This window comes from Rousettus aegyptiacus, unplaced genomic scaffold (genome assembly GCF_014176215.1).
Source record: "Rousettus aegyptiacus isolate mRouAeg1 unplaced genomic scaffold, mRouAeg1.p scaffold_m13_p_12, whole genome shotgun sequence".
NCBI lineage: Eukaryota > Metazoa > Chordata > Mammalia > Chiroptera > Pteropodidae > Rousettus > Rousettus aegyptiacus.
In genome coordinates this window covers 8,595,683-8,620,909 of record NW_023416287.1, presented here as the reverse complement: position 1 = coordinate 8,620,909, position 25,227 = coordinate 8,595,683, and the positions used below count along the sequence as shown (strand labels likewise).

Below are 25,227 nucleotides of genomic sequence, written 5' to 3'. Positions count from 1 at the left end.
AGCTGTCGCAAACACTGATTTAGTGAATTCTGAGCCATTGTTCCTAGGGAAAATATAGGGGTAGGGTCCTTCGAGCCTCTGGTCTCAACACGTTTGTCAGCTGATCAAATGTAACTGTTCTTGGTATGTTACTATTTAAAGATATCTCATTAAATATATCTTATTGATTCATTAACATTGAATTCAGAGTCAGCAGCATTATAACATATGCCTGGACAAAAAATTTATCTAATACACATACTTTCTCCATAAAGAAAAAATCTTACCTAACACACATAATTTTTCATTGCCTTCTTGCACTAGACAGCACTTCAGCTTGGGGGCAAAATCACTAACAGAAAGGACAAAAATGCAAAAAATGGCACTAAATAGACCACAAGAAGGACACTGCTCTACAGTACGAGAGCTGAGACAAGAACGTAGAGTGTCTCCTTGTTGTACCTCAGCTGGGAACCTGTGCATCGGATGATTCAGATTTTTCACTGCTCTGCACATGTCTGCAAATGACCACAAAACACCACAAATATTGATTTTCTGCTTATAAATAAATTTTAGTGAGTGGGCACATTTACAAATACAAAATCTGTGAACAAGGAAGAGAGGCTATATTTAGACCACCAATAACCTTATTATAAATTACCTTTTACTAATGAGGAATCAGGAGTGGAGAAGTTAGGGTGACTTGTCCAGTGACAGACAGACAGTAGGAGATGGAAATAAGACTACAAATCGGATTTCTTAATTCCTGGTCCAGCATTTCTGTATTTTTCCTTAGGATCTACTCCTCAGGTTTCTCGTTACCTCAGAGAATATTTATTCTTAACCCCAGTGGGCAGCCTACGTCAATGATACATTTTTTAAAATTAAAGAGATCCTCAGTTTATCTGAAATTTCTAGAACACGAATAGTGACTAGATTCTATATTACGACTGCTTAGAAGCTGTGTTGAAAAGGTCTCTGAAGCTACATGAAGCCTCATCTAGGTTTCTTGAGAAAGTGCCGTGGTTGATTGGTGATGTCTGCTGAGGCACAGGACTGCCAAGTGGTGGTGGGCATGCCACATTTTTGGCATCTCTAGTCTAATATTTACTCTAATAATCTCTCTCCTTCGATATATCTATGCTTGAAAATCGATGACAGTTTCTTCACAGAAGCCACTCTTCCAGATGAAAAGTCATTTTTTCAGTCAGTGTAATTCTGTACAGATTGTCCTCTGTGAAACTTAAAATGAGCCAAAAATTTTTAAATGGCAGGCTCACATCCTACTTCTATTTTAAAATATTTGTTGCTGTAAAACAATTTCTGAGAAAATTTGGCATACATTTAATATAATTGTTTTCTCCTCGTGTTAAGGTTGAGTTTTGAAGCTGGTACGAGTAGTTAACATTATTGGCATACTAGGAACAGTGGCTAACATGTCTTGAGCACTCAACCTATGCCGGACCCCGTGCCAACTGCTTATCCACATCATCAAGTTAAATCTTCCCAGCAGCCCTCTGGGGTACTTACTCTCATCCTTATTTCCGAATCGAGGAAACTGAGGCTTGCAGAATAGTGACCAGCCCAGCCAAGTTCCTGGTCAGGAAGCGATGGAATTGAGTAGGACTTCCTCATCCCATGTTTGTGTTCTTAATCAGGAGTCCTTGAACTATAGCCATGGAGCAAATCTGGCCTGTCACCTGCTTTTGTAAATAAAGTTTTATTGGAACACAGGTGTCCTAATCTACTTGGGCTAATGTAATAAATACTGCAGCCTGGGCGGCTTAAACAAGAGATTTATTTCCCACAGTTCTGGTGACCACGGAGTCCAAGATCAAGGCATCAGCTGATTTAGTTCCTGGTGAAAGCTCTCTTCCTGGTTTGTAGATAGCCAAATTCTCAGTGTCCTCACTGGGTGGAGGAAGCACACTAGCTATCTGGTGTCTCTTCTTATAGGGCACTAATCACACCTGACGACCCACCCTCCTGACCTCATCTAAACTTCCAAAAGGCTGCACCTCCTAATACCATCACATCGGGGTTAGGGCTTCAACCTGGGAATCAGGCAAAATAAAGACGTTCAGTCCATAGCAACAGCTATACCGTTCATTTATATATTATCTATGGCTGCTTTCCTACTACTGTGGCTGAGTAGAGTAGGTAGAACAGAGATTATATGAACTACAAAGTCTAAATATTTACTATGTAGTGGGAGGTTGTCAACCCCCACTCTTAACTATTACCCTGTAGTTCTGGCCTCTTTAATTAAAAATGTGCTCTGTTTTCCTAGAAATAGTCTGTTTCTGGAACTCTGTGTATGATTCCTAATGGAAACATTGATGTCTGATTTGAGTTGTAAATTGTCTTGAGGTTTATGACGTATGGTTAGCTCTGTTTTTTTTTTTTTTTTTTAGAATGGAAGTTCTCTGTGGTTTAGTAGGTACACTGTGGGATTTTGTGGGTTGGTATACAAAACATAAAATGCGCCGTCCTTTTTATGACATAGAAAGTGGCTGGGTGCTCCCTGGAATACTGAATGAAAATTTCATTTCCTCTTGGTGGTTTTCCTTGCAAAACCTGTTTGACTGACTTCCTGGGGTGGGGGAAGTGACTTCTGTCTTGGAAATGAAAGGCCAGCATCTAGGGGTAATGGCTGGTTTGGGCAGGAATGGAGCCCGTTGCAGACACATTCACATTCTGCATTTAAAGGCGGCGTCTTTGATCTTGGAGCGGTGAATGGATAGTACAGGTGCTTCTGGGTTTGTGTCAGCAAAGTTGCTCAGTTTCCCCTCCCTGCGGGGAGAAGCCTGGTCTTCCCCTCTGCTCACTTCTAGCAAATGGTAAAGGTGCTCGATGTTCCTCTCCTTCAGCACCTGGTCTGCCACAAGGCTGGGACTGGGGAGAGGAGTATTGGCGCTCAGTCTTTTCTAAGCTAGTGAGTGATCTCCAGGTTTCCCCGGGCATGTATCAATAACAAAATGCTTTTAGGAATATCCTCTCAACATACTCATGCTTTTTCAATTGTAAGATCATATATGTGTAGTACTGTTGTTATGTGTATTATAAAACATATAAAAATAGGATGTTTAAAAAGATAAAATTAAAAAGTAGATAGAAATGGAGTTCTGATATTTTCTTTTTACAGCCCAGTGAAGGTTGTAGTAAACTCCTGGTTTAAGCTGTCTTGCTCGTATATACCACAAGCATTGTCTTTTATCTCTCATTTCTAGGAAACTTTGAATTTTTTCACGTACATTTAAAAATCTGTTTGTAATTAGATAAGTTTTACATGACTGCATTCTTAGTTGAAACTTTTTTAGGACTTTACAGATAAGGCTGAAGTCCCTTGTACCACTAGCCCCAAACCCAGTTTCATTTTTAGACGCGTAATTTTCTTTCTTTTTATATTTTCGTTACATAAATAGTATCACTTGTACAAATTTGTCTGCAGCTTTTTATATTCAGCAGTGTCTTTTTAAGATCTAGCTGTATTGCTGCAGGCAAATATAGGACATTTCTTTTGAATATCCCATATATGAATGCCACTATTTTATTTATCCCTTCCCTATAGAAGGACATTAACAAATAGGGTTGCAGTGAACATCCCTGTGCATACAGCCTCCTTGTACACAAGTATCAGTGAGCCAGCTTCCCAAGGGCCTCCCTCCTCTGTCCTCTTCCCATCCCCTCAGTGCATCAGGAAGGAATGAGGTAGAACTTCTGCTCTCCACCCCTGTCACCACCCCCACTCATCCCCCACTCCCCAAAGTCCAGGCCACCAGTATCTCCCTCCTGGACACCTGAGGCAGCCTTACTGGTCCGCTGCTTCCACTCCTGTTGCCCACCAGCTTATTCTCCACACAGGAACAAGGGGAAGCCTTTAGAAATGCATCACCCCATGTTATCCTCTGCTCAGACCGGCCGGTAGCTCCGCACTTCACTCCCTTATCCCCGAGGGAGCTTGCCAAGCATGCTCATGCCGCTGGACCTCAGATGTGGTTCCAGGCTTTTTTCTGTACATTTACAAAAATACTTACATATACACACATAATTTTTATTTTTCAAAAATGAGATAAAATTTGTTTTTTCCAATATGTCTACAAATCACACAGGTCAGTGTCAAAAAACAGGCCTCTGCACTATGGGTCCCAGCCAGGACTTTTAGCTTCGATCTGCTCCCCCTCCCCTGGAGAATATAAACCCTATGAGCAAAAGGACTGTCTTACTCACTCTTGTACCCTGGAACCTAGAAAAATATTGGCACAAGGAAGGGTGAGAAGGCAGAACTGGAAAGACCCCAAGTCTCAGGAACCCTGCTTTCTGCTGGCCCTGTCTCACTGCACAGACGAGGAAGTGAAATCAGAACTTAAAAGCCTTTTCAATTTGGAGGGTAATGTGTCCTTTAAGGAGCCTGTAGAGGGGAGAATACTTTCGATCTTTTTTTGTATTTGAACATGCAGTAATTCACCTCCATGTTTGCTTTGCAGCATCAGTGTTGGGTTCCGTGGGGCCTATTTTCATTCATTTTTATTTTTTTACTCTTGTTTACTGTCCACAGTATTTGTTAATTGTTCGTTTATCAAGAGAAACTATTCCTTAGCTCAAATATTCATATTTCATAGTTCAGGAACACAGGTCAGTGACAAACTTCCATGGAACTCAACCCAAAGAAATTCTTTACATTCCAAAATCCCTTTGCATGCACTTTGATAGATACCAGCCTTCCTCATGTCCTCAAAATCTTTCATGGAATCGTAATCTGTGAAAGTCAGTGTATGCCTTCTTTCTTGGTTCAGCTTCAGTAGACTTATAGAAAGATGCAGCTCCCAAGAATATAACGAATGCTCCACCAATATGAGATCATAGATGAGTGGCTTAAAGGCCCCACATATGAGGTTCCATTAAAGCACTGGCAGGCATGGTAGTTATCTTCTCCTGAGCACCAACGCCCTTCCTGGTTGAGCCTGCTTTTCAGTATTCACATTTTAGGAGTTCATAGGCCATCCCACTCATACCCAGTCTCAAAACGGACTTGAGTACATTAAGAGTAAGGAGTAATGTCAGAAATCAGAGCTCACTTACCAGCTAGCTAGTGCCGCCCTCTTAGCAAGCTTACATATGCAGCAGCAGTAAGAAGAGATGACGTAAAGGCATCTTGATTTGTTCTTTGATCCCCTACCCTGCCCCTGTCCGGAGATCTCTGGGATTGGACTTGATCAGCAGAGTGTGTGCAGGCCTCTCTGCTGCTCATTCAGCCACTCAACCCAGCAGTATCGTATTTCTACCCTCAGCCACTCTCCTAGTTTTTCTTTCCGCTTATTGAATGGTGGCTCCTTCATAACTAATGATGGGGTAAAGCCACTGAGAATTGGTGTCAGGCCTCTGCAGGGGGGCAGGCCTTTGTACCACAATGGTGGCAGCACTGTGGATAACCTCAGGAGCTTGAGTCACTTTGTGTGGCAGAGGCAAAAATGTGAGAAACTAGAAACCAAAAAGGATAAGAAACAGGACAGCATTTTTAAGTGTCTTAGCTAAGTCCCTGGAAGGAGGATGCCTCAGAATTCCTGTATCCCAGAGGGATTATGTCAGATGAATGCTTCCTTTATCTGGTTGACCATCAAAATAGCCTGCATAGCTTGGAGAAAAACACTGATTCCTGGGCTCCGCTTTAGAAATTCTGGTTCTGTAGGTCTGGGTTGAGGTTCAAGAGTCTGTATTTTTAATGCATTCCCTCAGGTGATTCTGAATCTCAGCCAGGCTTAGAAGTCATCCTGCGCCCTGACCTTTGAGCTCCCTTTCAGCTCTCCTATTCTTCATGGTGAAATCCAGGTCACCAGTGAGGCAGCCTAGGCAGGCTGCCTCTGAAAGGCAGCCCCTGTCCAAATCAATCTGTCACCTGGTTGTGAGGATATGGCCCAAGCAACCACTCATCTCTTCAGCCACGTGGGGGACATGACCTGTTTGATAATGTAGGTGCAGAATTCAGTTAGTATTTTTACTTTAATTTTTAGCATAGAAAATAGACGGATGTGATTCAACATTCAGAAAGAATGAGAATGTAGTGTTAAGTGTCTTAGTCTCGCCCCTGCCCACAGCTGCTTAGTTCCTTCGCATACGAAACATGTTATCATTAGTTTTTTCTCTTTCCATTTAAAGAAAACAATATACATATATGGTATTTTTAACAGCTCGAGACATAATTCCTGTGTATACAATTCACCCACTTAAAGTGTGCAATTCATCGATTTCTGTATATTGGCAGAGTTTTGGAACTATCACCACAATCTAATTTTAGACCATTTTAATCACCTCAGAAAAAACACTTTATCAGCACTCACTCTCCATTTCCCTCTAATTCCCCCAGCTCTAGGCAACCACTGAGTACTTTTCAGTTCTATTATGTATTGTTTTTAATCCTTCAATTGTTCACACATAGTTGTGTACTGGGGGCTGATCTACACCTCGCCTCTCCCATTAGGTACTGCCTCACCATCATGGGGTTCTTCCGCTGTGGGGAGACAGAACCAGCGCCGCAATCTCAGGGTGACTCTGCTCACCCTGCCCCGAGGCGCAGAGGGATCTGTGGGAACTAGGAGTTAAAGATCATGCTTGTCGTCTGCTGCAGTGGGCGGCCTCAGTCCCCAGCAAGCAGAAACTTCTCTTCTCTGTTCTTTCTGTGTTTAGAAACTCATCGCATATGGGCACATCACTGGCAACGCCCCGGACAGTGGCGCTCCTGGGAAACGGCTGATTGACAGGATCGTTGAAACCATTTGCAATTGTTTTCAGGGCCCTCAGACTGATGAAGGAGTTCAGTTACAAATAATTAAGGTATTTCCGTTTGTTTGCCTGGTCTGGATTCTAAATTAGAAACTGGTCCCCTTTGGGAGTGTGGATGTCTGATTTACCATGTGTTAGTTGTCTCAGGTGGTGCTGAGATGGAACAGAAAAATGTAAGCATCACTTAGATCTTCTGTAAAGTGTCAGAATTTATTAGCGTGGGCTAAGACAAGAAGAGTGGAACCAGGTGTGTTTTCAGAGCAACGGTTCCACTAATAGCAATGTAAATTGCTTATGAATTAAATCAGCTTGAAGTCTTCTGGTCTTTCCCTTTGAAATTCTGGATTTCCAGTCTGCCATTTCTCAGCAGGCTCCTGGTGATACTTTTATCACCAATTTGCCCCCCATTCCATTTCCCTGGTCCATTTCTGCTGCCAGGAATGGTTTGGCATGGGGCTTGTGGGAGAATAGGATCAGGGTGGGTATAGCTAACCTTTCTCATCTTAAGTACTGAATGTGTTAGCTTTGTAAGGGATGGCTCTGTGTTAGCTGTACCTTTCCTAAAGTTCTCTTGAAAACCCACCAGGAATTGGGAAACTGACCCTACCATCGAAACATGTATATTTTATGGTTAACATAGAGGACATACACTCCCAAGAGGAGTATATATTTTTGGCTTTTTAAAAAGTAAACTGTCTGTGGCCATGCCACCCTGAACAAGTACTATCCTGTCTGATCTTGGAAGCTAAGCAGGGTCAGGCCTGGTTAGTACTTGGATAGGAGACCACCTAGGAAGACCAAGTGCTGTAGGAGTAAAAATTTAAAAAATGAGAGATTGTAAGCTGACAAGGTCCTTGCAATCTGTGAAGTCAGCCAAAGGTTGCCTCGCCTAAAAAAAAAAAAGCTGATGGAAAGCCCACTTCAGTACAGCTTAATTACTTCAAATAATTTGGATTTTACGGAGTTAATAATTGCTTTTAAACTTTGAGCAATAGTGAGTCATCTCTTGATACTAATCATCAAATTTAGTTTGTAAAGCCACCTTCTTAAAATTTATCAAACCAAACCAAACAAAAACAAAGTCAAATCCTGTCGAAAAGTTTGGCTGTGGTAGGACAGACGGGGAGGTGGGTGTTCATGAAGGTGAAGGTTTCGGATTTTTGTTTTAGGCTCTTCTGACTGCGGTGACGTCCCCACACATTGAAATTCATGAGGGCACTATCCTACAGACGGTTAGGACATGTTACAATATCTATTTGGCCAGCAAAAATCTCATCAATCAAACCACTGCCAAGGCTACCCTTACTCAGATGCTGAATGTCATTTTCACCCGCATGGAAAACCAAGTGGTGAGTGGTGGCAGTCATCAGCTGCTGGGGGCAGGAGGCTATCGTCCCATGTTGTGATGATACCTGGTGTTGTGTGAAGATACCTTGGTACCTGGTGGAGATTCACTACCATTTTAAAGTTTATCCCTTCTTCCTGTGAATCTTTACACTCCGTTTTTGTTCTTGCTTATAGGGAGAGAGTCTACCATGGCTTTTGAAATTTGCATTCAGAATTTTCTTTGAATTTGTTGAAAGAATTTATTTCTTTTTCAGAATTTTATCCTCTTTGGAAATTTTTTAAGCAAGAGACTGGTGTATTTTCTGTTCCTTATCAAAATTCTGGGACCTTTTAGGTTGAATCCCTTTTTCGTTGCCTTCTAGTTACAGGAGGCCAAAGAATTGGAAAAACCAGTCCAGTTGAAACCCCAGTCCCCTGTGACCCAGGCTGCACTAGGGTCCCCAAAGTTCAATCGTCTGAAGCAGAGCCAGGCACAAAGCAAACCAACAACTCCCGAAAAGACGGATTTAACCAACGGTGAACATGCCAGGAGCGGTCCTGGAAAAGTGATCTCGGAGAACGGAGATGCACCCAGAGAACGAGGCTCATCACTATCAGGTACACCCCGTGTGCTGTCCTTTTCCAGCTGCAAGAGGGAATCTATGTCGGGCACAGTAAAGGAGTGTGGTGGCATCTGCAGGAAACCTCTGACTGCAGCTCATTTATTTCTGGGCCTTCCGCCTGACTCCCCCTTTGCTTTTCACAGCTAGCGAGGCGTGATGGCCAGTGCCCCATGGTCAGCTGTGTAGTGTTCTCCACGTAGTTCCTGGAATGTGCCTAGTTACTGCTTCTTGATGTCAACTTCAATGCAGTGGGTTCCATTTGGAGCACTTACCCCCTAGTGGTTAATTGGTTGGGTGGTTAGTCATTTACTGCCTGTCTTATCCTCCCAGAGGACAACAAAGACCTCATCTGTCATGTATCCACAGGATCTCCATGTCTTGCCCACTGCCTGGCAGTTAGTAGCCAGTCATAGACATCTGTGGAAGGAGCAAGGAGGTGGGCAGGTGGGTGGACACAAACATGGACCTACAGACCGATAGCTTTGTTTTCTTACTACATGACTGAGAATATTTTTGTTTTCGTTTGTTTTAAATGAAAGAGATTTTTCCTACCTGACTATAGTCTTAAAGTAAATAAAATATTAGGCATGAAATCTTGGATTGGGTTGTCATAAGATTGAATGTTTGCATCCCTCCTTGGGCAATTCGTTTGAACCAGATCCAAAATTCATAATTTTTTCAGGAATGTACCTTACCAAGTGCTTTTCACTGTAGCTAGTAGTTCTGCATGAAATATCTGACCCACCTTTATAATCGATCTCATGTCGCCTTATGTCATATTAACGATTTCTGTTGGTAGTTTGTTCCCTATTGGATTGCACAGATTTGAGCAGCTTTTGTCCCTTTATGATTCCCCAGAGTGCTTGGCACGTATGGGAGCATACCAGTGTTGTTGCTGGAATGTCGTGCTGTACCATTTCGCTTGTGAGGGGGGCAAAAGAGAAAGTTGTCCCTAAGAATTGCATGTGTTTCAGGGTGAGCACAGCATTGCTGTCTACGCAGCCCTTCTGTCCTGTGTCTTAGGGAAGGTGCTCAGACACTCCTGGCCTTCCCTCTATCTCCGTCATCATCTTTGTCATCTTAACTCTCAGGGCAAGGACCAGTTTTTTACTGTAACCCTTATCAGGCTGTACTCAGTCAATAAATATTAATATTTAAACACACTAGAGTAAGCATAGCTGTGCAGACATAAGAGCAGGTCTCTTGAGCTTCATGGAAGTGCTTCTACTACAGCCCAGTTCTACACGGCAGTCAAAGTGATCTCTAAAGGATGAATTAGATCACGGCCCTCCCCTGCTTAACTCCTTTTGATAATTTCCAATCCTATCCCACTCGAGAGTGAAATCTGTGCCGGCTCTGCCCCCATGGCTGCTGAGGCCATGTAAAGGTTGTTTCATGATAGTCACCATCACGCAGCCACCCCTAGTTAGCCAGTCGCTGTACCAGGCACCATGCTCACTAGCTGGGCCCCTGCCCACCTCTTTATCCCCTTCCTACACCTCTTCCCCCTTTGTTTGCTGCGCAGTGCAGTGTTTCTGGTTTTTAAAAGTGCCATGCTTACCCTTGGTACCTTTGTACTTCCTGTCCCTTCCCTACCCCCTCCCCCTTTATCTTCAAGTCTCTCAGTTCAAACAGATCACCCTTTCCCATCATCCTCTTTTCTTCACAGTGCTTATCTCTACCTGAAATCACAGAGTTAATGTTTACTTGTTCTGAGACCTAGGCTGCCCTGTTCACTGCTATATATCTAACACCTGGAATGGTGCCCAATACGCATGGCAGACACTCAGTAAATACATTTTTCTTTTAATAGATGGGAAAATACTTCATTTCTAGACTATAGTTTTGCAGTTCGTATGTTGCTGTGGATTTTGTTGCCAGTACTTGTACTCCATGAGGCTTCTCCCAAGAATGTGGGAGTCAGATTCCACGTGAGAATCAAATAGCAAACCTGCAAATAATAAATCAGAACAGAGGTACGCCATTACCCTTAAAAAGAGTAAATGGCTTCCAGTTCTCAAGATGTGGCTCTAAAGAAAGAATAACTCCAGAAGAAGAAGAGGTTGAGGAGCCTTGGAAGCCAAGCAGATAGGACGGCCTGAGAGGCAGATGGCAGTGACAGGGCCCGGGGCGGGAGTACCAGGCTGTCGAGGCCCAGTGAGAGGCCTGGGCTCTGGCGCCTCTGTGATAGAGACAACACATCCAGCCCTCCTGTAGTGGTCACCATCGTAGAGCCATCCCTAACTAGCCTGTCGCTGTGCCCGGCAGTCCACATACATTTTCCATTGTAACTAACCAGAAGCCCTCCCCACGGTCTTCCTGAGATAATTTGCCTCCCAGCAGAATTTGTGCTAGTGGAGACAATTCACAGACAGACCTGAGCATTTCTTTCCCCTTGGTACTTTTTCATCCCAAATTGATATATTAAAAGTCAATTCGTCAGTCTTAACCCGTCCAAGAAGTGGATCAGATGACTCTTTGTAAATTCACAGAAATGAGATTTTTTGAGCCTAAGGCATGCTTATGTGAATTTTGGGGCATAGCTAACAGCCTTCCCCGGGGAATGTCACCCCATTTGCCCATTTGTCCTGTCAGTTTAAAAAAAAAAAAAAATTGAGATACAGTTCATATTGCCATAAATTCACCCATTTATGTTCAGTTCTTTTTAGTATGTTCAGTGTTATGCAACAATCACCATAATTAATTTTGGAACATTTTCATCACACCCAAAAGAAATTATGTACTTATTAGCAAACCACTTCCTTTTTTTTAAGTTCATTTTTAAGATTCTGACTTTTTAACTCCCAACATTAGACCTTAGCCTTTATATAGCTAATATCTAGCTATTATAGGTACACACTTACCTTTGCATTTACAAATTTCTTAGTTCACATTCTCTTCTCGCATCTTCTTTAAGGGAAAAATAACTCTTTAAGTGCTATAAAACAGAAAATCGGCCCTCCTTCAGCCAACATGGTGGTTCTTATCAGACAGCCTCGGTTCAGATCATGACTCCACCATTTAGTAGCTCTGTGACCTTGAACAAAATCTTCGACCTCTCCAAGCCTCAGTTTCCTCATCTGTAAAATGAGAATACAACTAGGACCTCCCTGCAGGTTTGTGAGAATCCAATAAGAGTAGCGTCTGCACTTAGAGCTGCGTGTCTGCTGTTATTGTCTTTCAAATAAGTGTCAGCTTAAAAATATGAGTTAGTTTGCAGAAAAATAACTATTGCAGATGGTACTCTGATGTGAAGGTGCTGGGAACAGGGCAGTGGGATGCAGTTAGCCTGTTTTCCATATTAAATAAATAAATAGCTGTGGTGGGTTAAGTGCCCAGGGGAAATGAACATACTTCGTGTTGATCTGGAAAACCTTGCGGACCAGGCACAGACTCATAAAAATAGTGGCTTCATTGGAAATCTTTAAGGAAGAATTTAAGGGTTATTTTGATTTTGTTTATTTAACGTGGTGGCCTTTTTGGTCAATGTGCTGATGTTTTATAAATCAGTAATGTTTACTTCCAAAAGTCCTGTCAAAGGCTGTTTACTATTCTCCCAGAACTAGTTTTCTACAAAAACAAATGGTGCCAAAGCTCTTCCACTTAAACAGTCGACATTTGAGAGAATAATTCCATTTAAAGTTTGGTAAATCTTCAACTTTCACATCAGAAATCTCACGCGAAGTTCTGGGTTTACAGTGTGGGCAGCAGAAGGCAGTCACTTCCTAAGATCCTGTGGTCCCTGAGGTGAAAACACAAGAGAAACCATAGCTGGATAAAACCCATTTCCTGGCTCCAATGGGGGTGGCGACGAGGGCCTTGGGACTTAGAGCAACTGTGACTTGACTTAGGAAGGAAGAGCGAGCGTATAAGCCACAGGGGTTTTCGTGTTCCACAAAAGGAAACTTGAAATCATAGCAGATGCTGCTTAGGAGTTTCCAGATTTCATAGGATGTGTCTTCTGGTGGCACAGTCAATTTTGGCCCTGAGAGTACTTATTTGTACCCTTCGCCTTGTGAAATGTGACTCTAAAGAACATAGACAAAACCTCCTCCTCCCCCCGCCCGTTTTCCTCTGGAAATGCCCACATGTATGTGTTTCTATTTGTGTTTGTGTATTTGGGTGTATGTGTAGGGACTGATGACGGAGCCCAGGAGATGGTAAAGGAGATCTTAGAAGATGTGGTCACATCCGCTGTTAAAGGTAAGAACCGAGAACCCAGCCTTTCATTCTACCGCATTCCTCCAAAAAAGCCTTTAGCTTGATGTTTTGGTGGTGGAGTGCCCTACCTCCAAGAAATCCACAGGAGCGGAGTCTGGCCATGTCTTTCATATGGAATTCAAAAGTTACTTGTTTTTAGTGATTGCTTTTATTCTGTTCTGGCTGGGTTCAAGCACAGTCTGGTGATGTTAGGGTTCAGTGCACGCGGAGACACGGAAGTACCACTTCCGTATGCATCCAGGTTTTTCCAGGTGTGGGCATGAGCCCTAGGTGGTGTCCATTGCTGCTGAATCATGGCTGGCCATTGACATGTCAGGACAGTCTGTATATCAGCAGGTATCAGATGCACTGGGAAGCTTGTTCATTTTGTTAGACTTTGTTCATAACGCTCTCAGTTGTATGGTGTGGTTTCAGTGGAATTAAACTTGTATAGCTCAGAATGACTATCGGGTGATTTTTTGTTTTTGCCCATCGAAGTTTATTGTCAAAGCAGTTTGACCCACTGCTCTAAACCTTATCCTTTTGTTAATTTGGGGTGCTATCAAGCTATATGCATAGATTTCATTATTTAACTCCTCTTAGAAATATCTTTAAAATGGAATAATTTTATTTCATACCCTTAAATTTTTTTCTGGAGCCAATATAAGAAGTCCTCACATAATGAACATTCATCTGTCTTGTTCATAGCTGTATCTCCCAGCCTCTGTCACAGAGCTTGGCACATCATAGGCACTTGATAAATATTTGTTGAATGAATACATACATGCTTTGTAAAACCATTATTGAAGACCATGCTTATTTAGTTCTTTGGTGTTCCTTACATATGTAAAGATCCACATGGTTAATTCCTCATAGGGTTCGGCTCTTCTGCTAATCATCAGATATGCTTTCTTTCATTTAATAATGAAATCTATTTAATTCTTTATCTTTCCGTTTTTTACATGGCTGCCTGGAAGCTCAGGTCTATTTTTTTTCCTGTGACTAAGGTTTTCTGTCATAACTGTCCAACCCTTTCATTTACATGGCTCTTCTTCTCTAACCCCTATCTTAGTTGTCCTCTTTTAAAAATCTGCACTTTTCCTGTTTAGCGGCTTATCTGTTTCGGAAGAGGGCAGGGGTAGGCGGGGCTCCTGTATTACACAATTCTGGAGGCACCACTGACATGGACAACAGTATGAACCAAGCCCCCTGGCAGTGAGGCTGTGGGTAACAGACACCTGTAAAGCCCAAGCACTACTTTGGCCAAGCCTTTTCCAGCATTATGTCAGCCACGTGTAGTGGCACAGGGAAAGGGGAAAAATCAGTACCTGCAAGGTTATGTGAATAACTTCTTCCTGGTGTCAGGCAGCCTTTTAGTATAACTACTAATGCGGGAATGACGTTTGCACTTGTGTTTTAAGAAGCAGCACAAAAGCACGGTCTAACGGAACCCGAGCGGGTCCTAGGCGAACTGGAGTGCCAAGAGTGTACTGCTCCGCCAGCAGTTGACGAAAACCCGCAGACCAATGGGATAGCGGACGACAGGCAGTCCTTGTCATCAGCGGATAATCTGGTATGTTGATGATCCTCTTATACAGACTCATTTCGATGTTTACCTTTTTAAAAGATGCAGAATTAAATCTATTAGAAGAAGCGAGTGAAAACCAGCAAGCCCTATTCAGTTATTAGTGTCACAGCCCTGGCCTCATATTCTTCGTGTTAGTAGGTTTCATTCTTGTATTGTGCTGATGTTGGTTGTATGTAACATTGTTATCAAACCCTATTTATTAAGATTTTTAAAACTTACATTTCCTGTTCCTTTTTTTCTCTCTCTCAAAATAATATACATTCATTGTAGAAAAATAAGAAAATATAGAGAAAGAAGAAATAGGCAAGTGAAAGTCCTCCAATATCCCATAACCCAGAGATAACCTTTGTTAACATTTTATTTTATATCCTTGTCAGTTTTCCTCCTGCTCACATGTTTTTTTACTTAAATGGAATAACACATATACATGCTATTTTGTAACCTACTTTTTAACCAGTGCGTAATATTAACATTTGTTTCAAGGTCATAGGTATGTCCACCACATTATGTTCTAAACAGCTTTATTATTCTCTTGAAATGATTCTGTATAAATATTCAAAACAGGAATTAATATAACGTTAACATCCCACATGAACTCTCTGCACCTTTTCACAAATGTCTCTGGACCATTCTGTTATCGCCCCTTCAAGGAGACTTTTTAGATATTTCTTTTCCTTAATCACCGCCTGCCCTTCGTGAAATTTTAAAGTTACTGATAAACTAGATAACTGTTTATGTACTTTATGTATATGTGTTTTATACATAAAAAGAATAAGATTTTTTCCTACCCTCCCCTGCAAGAACCAATTTTCGCCCCTTTCTTAGTCTCTTCAGTTTGCTACAGCAGAATACGATAGACTGGGTGACTTAGAAACAACAGAAATTTATTTCTCACATTCTGGAGGCTGGGAAGTCCAAGATCAAGGCACCAAAGTTTTGGTATCTGATGAGGGTCTGCTTCCCGGTTCATGGCCACCTTTTCACTGTGTCCTCACATGGCAGAAGGGGTGAGGGAGCGCTCAGGGGCCTTTTATGAGGGCACTAATCCCATTCATGAGGGCTCCACCTTCATGACCTAATCACCTCCCAGAGCCCCAGCCTCCAAATACCATCACCCTGGTGATTAGGTTTCAGCGTCTGAATTTGGGGAGGACACAGTCAGTCTGTAGCAGCCCCCTCGTGGTTATGTTATTCTCGTTTAGAATGCACATAGGAATGTACGTAAATCCATATGAAGGACTCATCATGTACTAGGCTAACTCGTTTTGTTCACTCAGCACTTTCTCACAGACATCTTTCTACATCAGTATATATAGATCTAACTAACCTTTTTAATGACCATGTAAAATTCAATCATATGGATTACTGTAATCTGTTTAGCCACTAGGCTTTTAGGTTATTTCAGTTTTATCACAGGAAACAACAGTTCTATAATAAACATCCTTATAGATAAATCTTGTGCACATCCTTAATTCTTTCTTTAGGATAAATCCCTGCAAGTGGTATTGCTGGGTCAAGAGTTGGAAGCTTTAAGGCTTTTGATCCTTAACACCAAATTAGCCTGCTGGGAAGGTAATACTCAAATCTCTGCCCACCTGTAGGCTCTCAGTTCTCATTTTCCCATTCCCTCATTAAAACCGGGCGATAGCATCCATTCAGATCTTTGCTAGGCTGATGGGAGAAATATCCTGTCTTAATGATTAGTACTAAGGTTATTTAGGTTTATTTGTCATTTGCATTTTTTGGTGAATTCTTTACTTTTTTTTTTTTTTTTTTGGCTTCTTTTTCATTCGGGAGGAGGGTTTTCATATTTCCTTAATGAATTATAAGAACTTTTTGTATGTTGGGAATATTAATCCTTGTCATATGTTACAAATATTTTTTTGTCTTTAAATATGTCTTATTTAAAGAAGTTTAGTTTAAAACACTTATTTTTTCCCCCACTTATCCTGCAATATTATTCTTCAAAATACCTTTTCACCCAAGCTAATATAAATAACTACCTATATTTGTTTTAGTTTTTTAATTTGTTTTCATTCGTGATTTGACGTTTGCTCATTTGTCCTTTTAAACCACCCATACCCACTTTTTGAAGGACAAGGAGGTTCTAAAATTGCTTTAATGACTCCTCCATAGCTCCCGTGTTGCCATATTCTCCCTGTGCCACATCCCTCACTTCCCCATTGAGTAAATAAAAGAATTTACATTTCCATGAGCTAATTACATTCCTTATTCATGAAAAGAGTTATCCTTTTGTTTTGACCCTTTGTATTTTCTCATTTCTCTCTAATCTCAGGAATCAGACGCGCAGGGACATCAGGTGGCCACTAGGTTCTCTCACATTCTGCAGAAGGATGCCTTCCTTGTGTTTCGCTCCCTTTGCAAGCTGTCCATGAAACCCCTTGGTGAAGGCCCCCCAGATCCAAAGTAAGCAGACAGCAGCTCTTGGCGGACCATAACCCAGGTGATCTGGGAGGGCCTTAGGGCTCCAGGAAACCCCAAGGCCTTGGCCCCTGCTTGGTGTGCGTGCAGGAATTTACTCAGGATGCTTTTACAACTTTTCAAACAATTATTTTTTGCCTGTTTTTCTTTTGGGAGGAAGGTTTCCATACTTCCTTAATGAATTATAAGAACTTATTGTATGCTAAGGATGTTAATCCTTTCATAATGAATTGTCTCTGTCCCCACTAAACCAAGATTTTGCCCAGTTTTGCTTTCCTTGGGTTTATATGCTAAAAATAATCATCACAAGGAACATGCTCCCTCTTTTTACTGACTAATGGATTTAACTACTGATGAGGGCAGAGGCAGGATGTGAGCAAAGCTCAGTTTTCTGTTCTGGTTGGAAACCTCTGCTTCATAGATACAGAGTTAAGCCCAGATTCAACTCGGAGAAGCCAAACCTTTCTTTGTAGTTAATGAACTGCGGTAAAGACGTCAGTGCCATGGAGCCAAAGCAGGGGCTTTGGAGCCAGAGACCTGCATCCAGCCTGGCTCCTCTGCTTGAGACCAGCTTCATGGCTGTGTGAATTTCTGAACCTCATCAAAAAGTGAAACTATGGAGAATCACCTTATAGGACCCATTAAATAAAATAACACAGTGACGTCCCGAGTCCAGGGCCTTGCACTTTATAAGAGTTTTATAAGTCACTCTTATTACCATCATTATTATTATTAGTCCTTAATAACAGTGCCCAACTCTTCTGTTGAGAATACGAAATCCATTAGGGAAATGGTTTGTGAAAATTTGCCATTTCTTACCATCCCCGTGGGCAGGGTTGGGGGCATGAGGCTGGTGGGTAAAGAGCATCATCGTCACTGTGAAGGCAGCATGGGTCAGATGTCTTATTCTCCACGAGTGCTGCGAAGCAGTTGTTCTGTCACGTTAGCTGCAGAACCAGCTCTCCAGAGTCACTTGGCACTTTTATTTTGCTCCTGCTGTATTCTCTACTTTATGGCAGAGAGAAAAAGAGAAGGAGCTGGCAGCTCTTGCCGTCACAGGATCTGCAGGTTCTAAGAGGACCCTCCTTGTGCCATCTGCCCTCACGCTCTTGACTTTTGAGTGCTGTTGCTAATTCTTAACTCAATGGCTTCTCAGAAAATTCTTACTGGTAGAGGAGTGAGGCCTTCTCAAGAAACATGCTTTTTAAATGCTATCTTTTAGCTCATCGTCGCTTTTTGTTTTCTTCGCCAGGTCCCACGAACTGCGCTCCAAAGTGGTTTCCCTGCAGCTGCTCCTGTCCGTGTTGCAGAACGCCGGCCCAGTCTTCAGGACGCACGAGATGTTCATCAACGCAATCAAGCAATATCTCTGCGTGGCATTGTCCAAAAACGGCGTCTCTTCAGTGCCTGATGTCTTCGAGCTCTCTCTGGCCATTTTTCTTACTCTCCTTTCAAATTTTAAAATGCACTTGAAAATGCAGATAGAGGTACGGACTCCAAATCGATTTCTTTTTTATTTTATGACGTTTACACCAGATGAGTTACCGTCTCATAAAATGTCGCTGCGTCAAAATCTTGCATACCTTTTATTAAAGGTATGCATGATCTGTATGCTGGGCTCAGCCCCCTAGACGTGTTTGTTTAGTCTAGAAATTCTTTGAAATACCTTGAATAATTGCCAACTTGAAAAATCAGATTCTACATGAAAACTCAGATTTCTCATTCCTCCCGAAAAATCACAACACCGGTCCTACGTTTCCGCATGGCAGCTCTTGGCAGTTAACTCAGGAGCAGCTGCTCCTTCTCACAGGGCCCATGTTCTCTAGTTCACTGTGGCCCTACCCTCCCAGCTGCTCCCACATAGCCAGGGTTCCGAGGTGACTCAACGACGCGTGCCCACCACTCTTCCTCCTACGTAGGCTCCTTCACTTGTAGGATCTGCCTGTCCTCTAAAGGCTTTGGAGTTTTTGGGCCCAATTTAAACTATTTATTGGTGTCCTCCCTCCTTTGTCTTCATGTCATACAGGTCTTTTTCAAAGAGATTTTCCTGAACATTTTAGAAACATCTACGAGTTCTTTCGAGCACAGGTGGATGGTCATTCAGACTCTGACAAGGATCTGTGCAGGTATTTTCTTTTGCCCTGAGGGTGCTCATCCCTTGACTTGCCCAAAAACATCCTTGATGCTTTTATTTTCCAAATTCCAGATGGAGACCTTTAACTTTTCCTTTTAGAGTTTTAATGAAGTGCTGGAAAAATCATTACCTATGGCCTAACGCTAACCTAATGACTAGTCCCGCCTGCCTGTCCTCCTTTAGAGGATGACCAACGCTGTCTGGTTTGCTCTGGATGTCTGGGTATTGGCACTGAAAGTTCTGTGTCCTGGGAAATGCCCAGATTCTGGAAAACTGGGACCCCTGGTCAGCCTACCTATAAGCCAGATGGGCTTTGTTACTCACAGTGTCTGAGGTTTTGGTGCTGCAAACCCTTGATTGGGTGCTGAGATAAACCTAGATTTATCTTACACCACACAATCGTGCGTCTATAAAGAGAGCATCCCACTTGTTGTCATCAAAGGTAATTCCACAAGAGTTACATAACTTAAAGAGGTGGATTGGGCAATTATTACTCCTTTTTTGATGAGGAAAGTGAGCCTGGAGTGGAGAATGAGCTGCCTGAGGTGTCAGTGAGTGCCAAAACCTAGAAAGAGAGCCTTCCAACTTCCTTGGCCCTCCGACATGTGTTTCCTGGGTGAGATTTGTCTACCCGAGTCAGTAGTTCACTGGGACAATTGTTGACAAAGGAATCTCGTTTAAGAAGATATAACTGCTCTTTGTGTTCATTTAGAATTTCTAATATCTGTATGTTGTTTTCCAAGATGCCCAGTGTGTTGTAGATATTTATGTCAACTACGACTGTGATTTAAATGCTGCTAATATTTTTGAGCGCCTCGTAAACGATTTATCCAAAATCGCTCAGGGAAGAAGTGGACATGAGCTGGGAATGACACCTCTGCAGGTAAAAGCACTAAGAACACTCACTTATCTTTAAAATCATTCATTTCAATAAACATTTTCAAGCGCCACCCTGTGCCAGGCACTGTCCTTGGTGCTGGGGATACAGCAGTGAACAAAACACGAACGAATGCCTGTACGTGCGCGCAGTCGTTGCTGGCGCCACACTTCTAAGCAGACCGTGAAAAAGGAAGCCGGATGCTAGAGAGGGCATGCTGGAGGTGGCGGCGGTGTCGCTTTTAATGGTGTCATCAGAGTAGTCTCCCTGAGAAGGTGATGAGACCTGTGGGGAGTAAGTTCACTCGCAGTCACCTTGTCAAATATCATGTTAAAACAAGATCCCAGGCTCTGGAAAAGTCGGAGAAGGTTAGCTCTTGTTAGATCGCCTCTTAGAGGGCCTACAAAGAATAAGATCCTTTACCTGACGTCTCTGAATGAACTGGTTGGAAGGTTTGTGAGCTGCCTGAATTGTGTGTAGGAATTTGGTGTATGGGCAGTTTTTCTAGAAGAAGGTTCATACTGTCATTAGAGTTATGGAGAGATTGTGCCACCTCAGATGCTGTTTGTGCCTAAATTAGTTGCATTTTTTAGATTGTCTGCAATTCACATTCAATTTTTTTATTTACAAAATGTTACTTTTTAAAAAAAATCAGGATTTTTACTGTAGAGTGAACCTTAAAATGGAGCACATTTGTGGGTGTTTAGAGATAAGAATGTGTCCAGAGTCATTCATTTGCTGGATAACATGATTCTTTTTCTTTTGGGTGGGGGGGATGTGTCATGGTTAAGACCCTATTGGTTAAAAAAAAAAAAGGAAAGTGTGTTTTCAAATTATACAAGCAGTGAATGAGAGCTTTTTAAAAAAATCTAGATAACACTTCTAGGAAAGCGAACATCCCATAGTTTTGCAGCTAGAGAGTTTGCAATGAACATCTTTAGAGAGTTTCCGGTTTTTGCAATGGGCCCTTAGTACTTGTCTCAGTGCTTAACTTTCCCTTGGGTTTTACTTAACAGCACTGGATGTCAGTGATTCTCTCACATCCTCACGGGATTCCCTAAGAGCCCTGTAGGTGTCTGCTCTCAGTTCGTCTGTTAAGTCTCTGTGCCGGGCCACTTTTGTCCTTCAGGAGCTCAGCTTGAGGAAGAAAGGCCTGGAGTGCCTCGTGTCCATTCTCAAGTGCATGGTGGAGTGGAGCAAGGACCTCTATGTGAATCCCAACCACCAGACCAGCCTTGGTGAGAGAACACTGCTGCTGCTGCCACCTCCACTCACAGCAGGCTACTTACTTACGGCTGTTGGGAAAGTTGGCGTCATATAGTTGTCTTGGAATTAGCAGGACTCCATAGTGTTTTACAGGTTCTGCTTTTTTATCCATCTGGAATTGTGGGAAGGAATAGTATGAGTTGTGCTCTAACTTCATTTTTCCAAATGGAGAGCCAGTTGCTCCAACATTTTTTTAGCAGTCTCTCCTTCCCTCACTGATTTGAAGCACCACCTTTATGATATACCGAAGTCCCCTGTGTGCATAAGTCTGTTTCTGAATTTTTTATTCTGTTCTATTGATTTGTCTATTCTTGCACCAGATAAGGGTCTTGACTGTTTTTGCACTTTCACACTTTTATTTGCATTTTTAGAATTAGCTTATCAAGTTCAACAAAAAAGTAAATTTTTAGTTAAGATTTTGTGCTTCTTATCCTTACAATACAAACTTTATCGTTCTAGGTCTAGGATAGGGAATTGCAGAGCCAGACCTGAGCTTGGCTGTGTCTGCGTCCCACCTGCTGATTTAGTTTTCTTTGCTTTTATGTTATTGTAGGTCAGGAGAGGCCCACAGATCAGGAAATGGGGGATGGGAAAGGCCTTGACATGATGAGACGGAGCAGCGTGACGTCCATGGAGTCCACAGTGTCCTCAGGGACCCAGACAGCTATCCAGGATGATCCAGAGCAGTTTGAGGTCATCAAGCAACAAAAGGAGATCATTGAACATGGCATTGAGCTGTGAGTGTGGCTGCTACTCTAGCTGAATCTCTTGGGGCCTCTGACAAAGCCACATCTTCTCTGGGAACCTGGGACTGACTCCTCAAGGAGAAATGCCTATTACAAAAGGCCAGTGCTGGCACTTGCAGCTAAGCCTGATTGAGTGAGTTGTGTGTGTGAGAGCGAGAGAAATTTAATAGCTTTGTGTGGTTGGTACATGGTCTTTTTTTTGTCCTAATGAGAAAAAACAGTTTAGAAAATGCAGAAAAGTATAAAGTGAGAATGTTAAAATTGCTCATAAAATTACTACCTAGAAGAAATTACCATTGGTAACATTTTTTTCCCAACTATATATTTTCAGCATACAGAGAAATTGACATTTGCTGTGTTATCTATGTATGTTTTTTCTGAACCTTTTGAAAGTAATTTGTAGCCATCACAAAACTTCAGCCTTACATCTTTGAAAAATAACGACATTCTCCCATATAACTATATCATTATTCTTATAATCATTGGTAAATTTTAATGTTTGCTTTCTAGTCTTATACACACAAAAATGCACACACAATCTCATAGTCTGTCCAAGTTTTGAATAATTGAAATGTTGATCTCTTTATTTCCACTCTCACCATCCCTGCATTCCTCCAGTCTGTTCTCCCCACAACAGCTAAAGTAACCTTTTTAAAACAAATCAGACCTTATCACGCCTCTGCCTAAAATCATTCCTGGTTTCCCATTTTCTCATCACAGCCTGATGCAGCCTCTGGCCTTCCCCTTGCTAACCTCATCTCCTGCCAATACCCTTAGTCACATGATGCATTTAAGTCCTTTGGACACTTCAAGCTGTTTTTGCTATTGTGCCCCCTACCTAGAATACTCTTGGGTCTTTTTCCTCCTTCAGAGGAAATCTTCCTCAGAGGATTTCTGTGACCACACTACCTGAGCAAATCCCAAGTTATTCTCTCTTCTTGCACCCTGTTCATGTCCTTCCTTCACAGCCCTTGCCACAGTTCATGCTTATATATGAATGTCGTTCTCCAGTGCTAAATAACAAGTTGAATTGACAATAGTTAAAAGTTTGCTTCCTTTAACAGGAAATACAAAATAACAGACTAGGGCTGTTAGAGCGGCTCTTATGGACATAAGTGATCCAGGCTACTGTTATCTTTCTGCTTCATTGTCCCTAACACAATTTTCATCTTCATTGTTGCCTCCTGGTTTAAGATGACTGCTGGAGCACCAGTTATCACACATATATTCTTGGGAAGAAAGGGGAAAGGGCAAAAAGAGTATACCTCCCAGCCAAGTCAGCTTTAAGGATCTTTTCTAGATATACCCACACTACTTCAGCTCATCCTTACTGGCCAGAACTTTATCACACGGCTGTTCTTTGTTTAGGGGAAGCAGGGAAATATAGTTTTTATTCCAGATAGTTGTATGCCCAGCTACACATCTAGGGTTTTATTAGCGTTGGAGAAGGGGAGAGTGTATATTGGGTGACAACCAGCAGACTTTGCCATGGCTAGGTCAGAAATCGAAGGTGGAATTCAGAAAAGCCACACAGAGGACCTTCCTAGCTGATATATGATGACTTGTTTATGCTATTATTACAACTTGCCTCAAATGCTAGCTATTTCTGTCCTTTCAATTTTGAAATGAGCAACCCATGTGCCACATTTTCTTGAAACAGGTTCAACAAGAAACCCAAGAGAGGGATCCAGTTTCTCCAGGAGCAGGGCATGCTGGGAACATCAGTTGAAGAGATTGCCCAATTCCTGCACCAGGAGGAGCGCCTCGATTCTGTAAGACTGGGGGTTGGGCACCTGCTGTGGGTTCTGTCAGGTGATTCTGAGACCTGACCACCTTTTAATCTAGAGATTGTCTGACCCTGAGTGCAGTGACTGTTGTTCACACCTCTGCCTACAATAGTCCTACTCATCCCTTTGGCCAGAGTTCCAAAAAGTTTTTCGAAGGGAATAACGTAGCCTCCTGACAGGTTGTGTATTTGACGGGATGGTAACAGAGCTGGAATTGTGCCTCGACGGCCAGAAACTCTTCTTCTGGCTGCCCGTCTGCCGCTAACTTCCCTCCTGGGTGTGCCCCAGCATGCCTCCATTTTTAAGTCTCTTGTGCCAGGCACAGGGAGCCACCTAACTTTTCTAGCAGTTTGGCCTGTTCTCGGTGTTTAGAGCTCGGGCATTCTGCCTTCCCCCTTTGACTGAAGTATGCTTCGCTGTGCGTTCCTATTTGACAATTTGTAGATGTGAGTGCGTATGTATGTTTCAGACCCAAGTAGGTGATTTTCTGGGAGATAGCACGAGGTTCAACAAGGAGGTGATGTATGCCTACGTAGACCAGCTTGACTTCTGTGAGAAGGAGTTCGTCTCAGCCCTGCGGGCATTTCTAGAAGGTTTCCGCCTACCTGGGGAAGCCCAGAAGATCGATCGGTTAATGGAGAAGTTTGCTGCAAGATACATAGAGTGCAACCAGGGGTGAGCATCGTGTCTGAGTACCTTCCACATCACCCTTTGGCCCATGTTAGAACACTAACCTTAGTTTGGTTGGGGGCTGAATTTAATCTTTCTAAGTCTGTGCCAAGCAACTAAAGTTTCTGTTCATCATGTGCCAGGCACTGTGCTAAGGGATTATCTCATATAAGACCTCAAAGCAGCTATTGGTGTCCCCTTTCTACAAGCAATGAGATTGAGGACCTAAGAGGCTAAGGAACTTGCCGAAGATCCCAGCTAGAGCCCACACTATTAATGATAAAAAGAGTAGTTTTGTGGATTTAGGAGAGGCAGTTGGACACCTCTTCCCTGATTTAATATGTGGGTAGATCGCTAGGATTTTCATTTTCTTTAATTATATACTGTTGAGCAGGTTACAAAAATGGCTGTGTAGCTGTAAAACCCGCCCAAGTACATGATTCCACCTTGGGGCCTTTTTTGATAGGTAGTTCATATTTTCGTAGTAAGTAGAAATTGAAAAAAGAGCTGACCTTTATTAGACACCTCCCGTGTGTCAACCGTGCCATGAGTTTTACATGCATTTTATTTAATTAATGGTAAGCCTGGGAATAGTATCCCTGTTTTATAGATGAGGAAACACACTCAGGGAGAATGAGCAATGTGTCCAGAATTAACCAGCTAGTAAGGAGCCAGGATTAAATATGAGTTTGTCTAACGCAGAAGCTCATACTCTTTCCACTGAACATATGACTGTACCATGAACGTGATGTGGAACTGTTCAGTAGAAATATTTTGATAACAGTTTTGCCTCTCAAGTCAGCTTGGTTT

At 42.4% G+C, this 25,227-nt stretch overlaps 1 protein-coding gene across 2 annotated transcripts in view; it reads left to right on the top strand.

The window, feature by feature from the left end:
- The window catches only part of ARFGEF2 (ADP ribosylation factor guanine nucleotide exchange factor 2), an 81,812-nt gene that overhangs the window by 16,431 nt on the left and 40,154 nt on the right, over window positions 1–25,227 (top strand). Inside the window, exons 4-16 of one of the 2 annotated variants that reach the window (XM_016143710.2) lie at window positions 6,664–6,810; window positions 7,929–8,108; window positions 8,469–8,703; window positions 12,843–12,911; window positions 14,330–14,481; window positions 16,793–16,923; window positions 18,191–18,425; window positions 18,965–19,064; window positions 19,816–19,955; window positions 21,079–21,187; window positions 21,769–21,952; window positions 23,622–23,733; window positions 24,218–24,423. In XM_016143710.2, the coding sequence (XP_015999196.2) occupies window positions 6,664–6,810; window positions 7,929–8,108; window positions 8,469–8,703; window positions 12,843–12,911; window positions 14,330–14,481; window positions 16,793–16,923; window positions 18,191–18,425; window positions 18,965–19,064; window positions 19,816–19,955; window positions 21,079–21,187; window positions 21,769–21,952; window positions 23,622–23,733; window positions 24,218–24,423 (2,000 nt within the window). The remainder of the gene's footprint in view (window positions 1–6,663; window positions 6,811–7,928; window positions 8,109–8,468; window positions 8,704–12,842; window positions 12,912–14,329; window positions 14,482–16,792; window positions 16,924–18,190; window positions 18,426–18,964; window positions 19,065–19,815; window positions 19,956–21,078; window positions 21,188–21,768; window positions 21,953–23,621; window positions 23,734–24,217; window positions 24,424–25,227) is intronic. The other variant, XM_036229306.1, reaches the window with a different exon arrangement.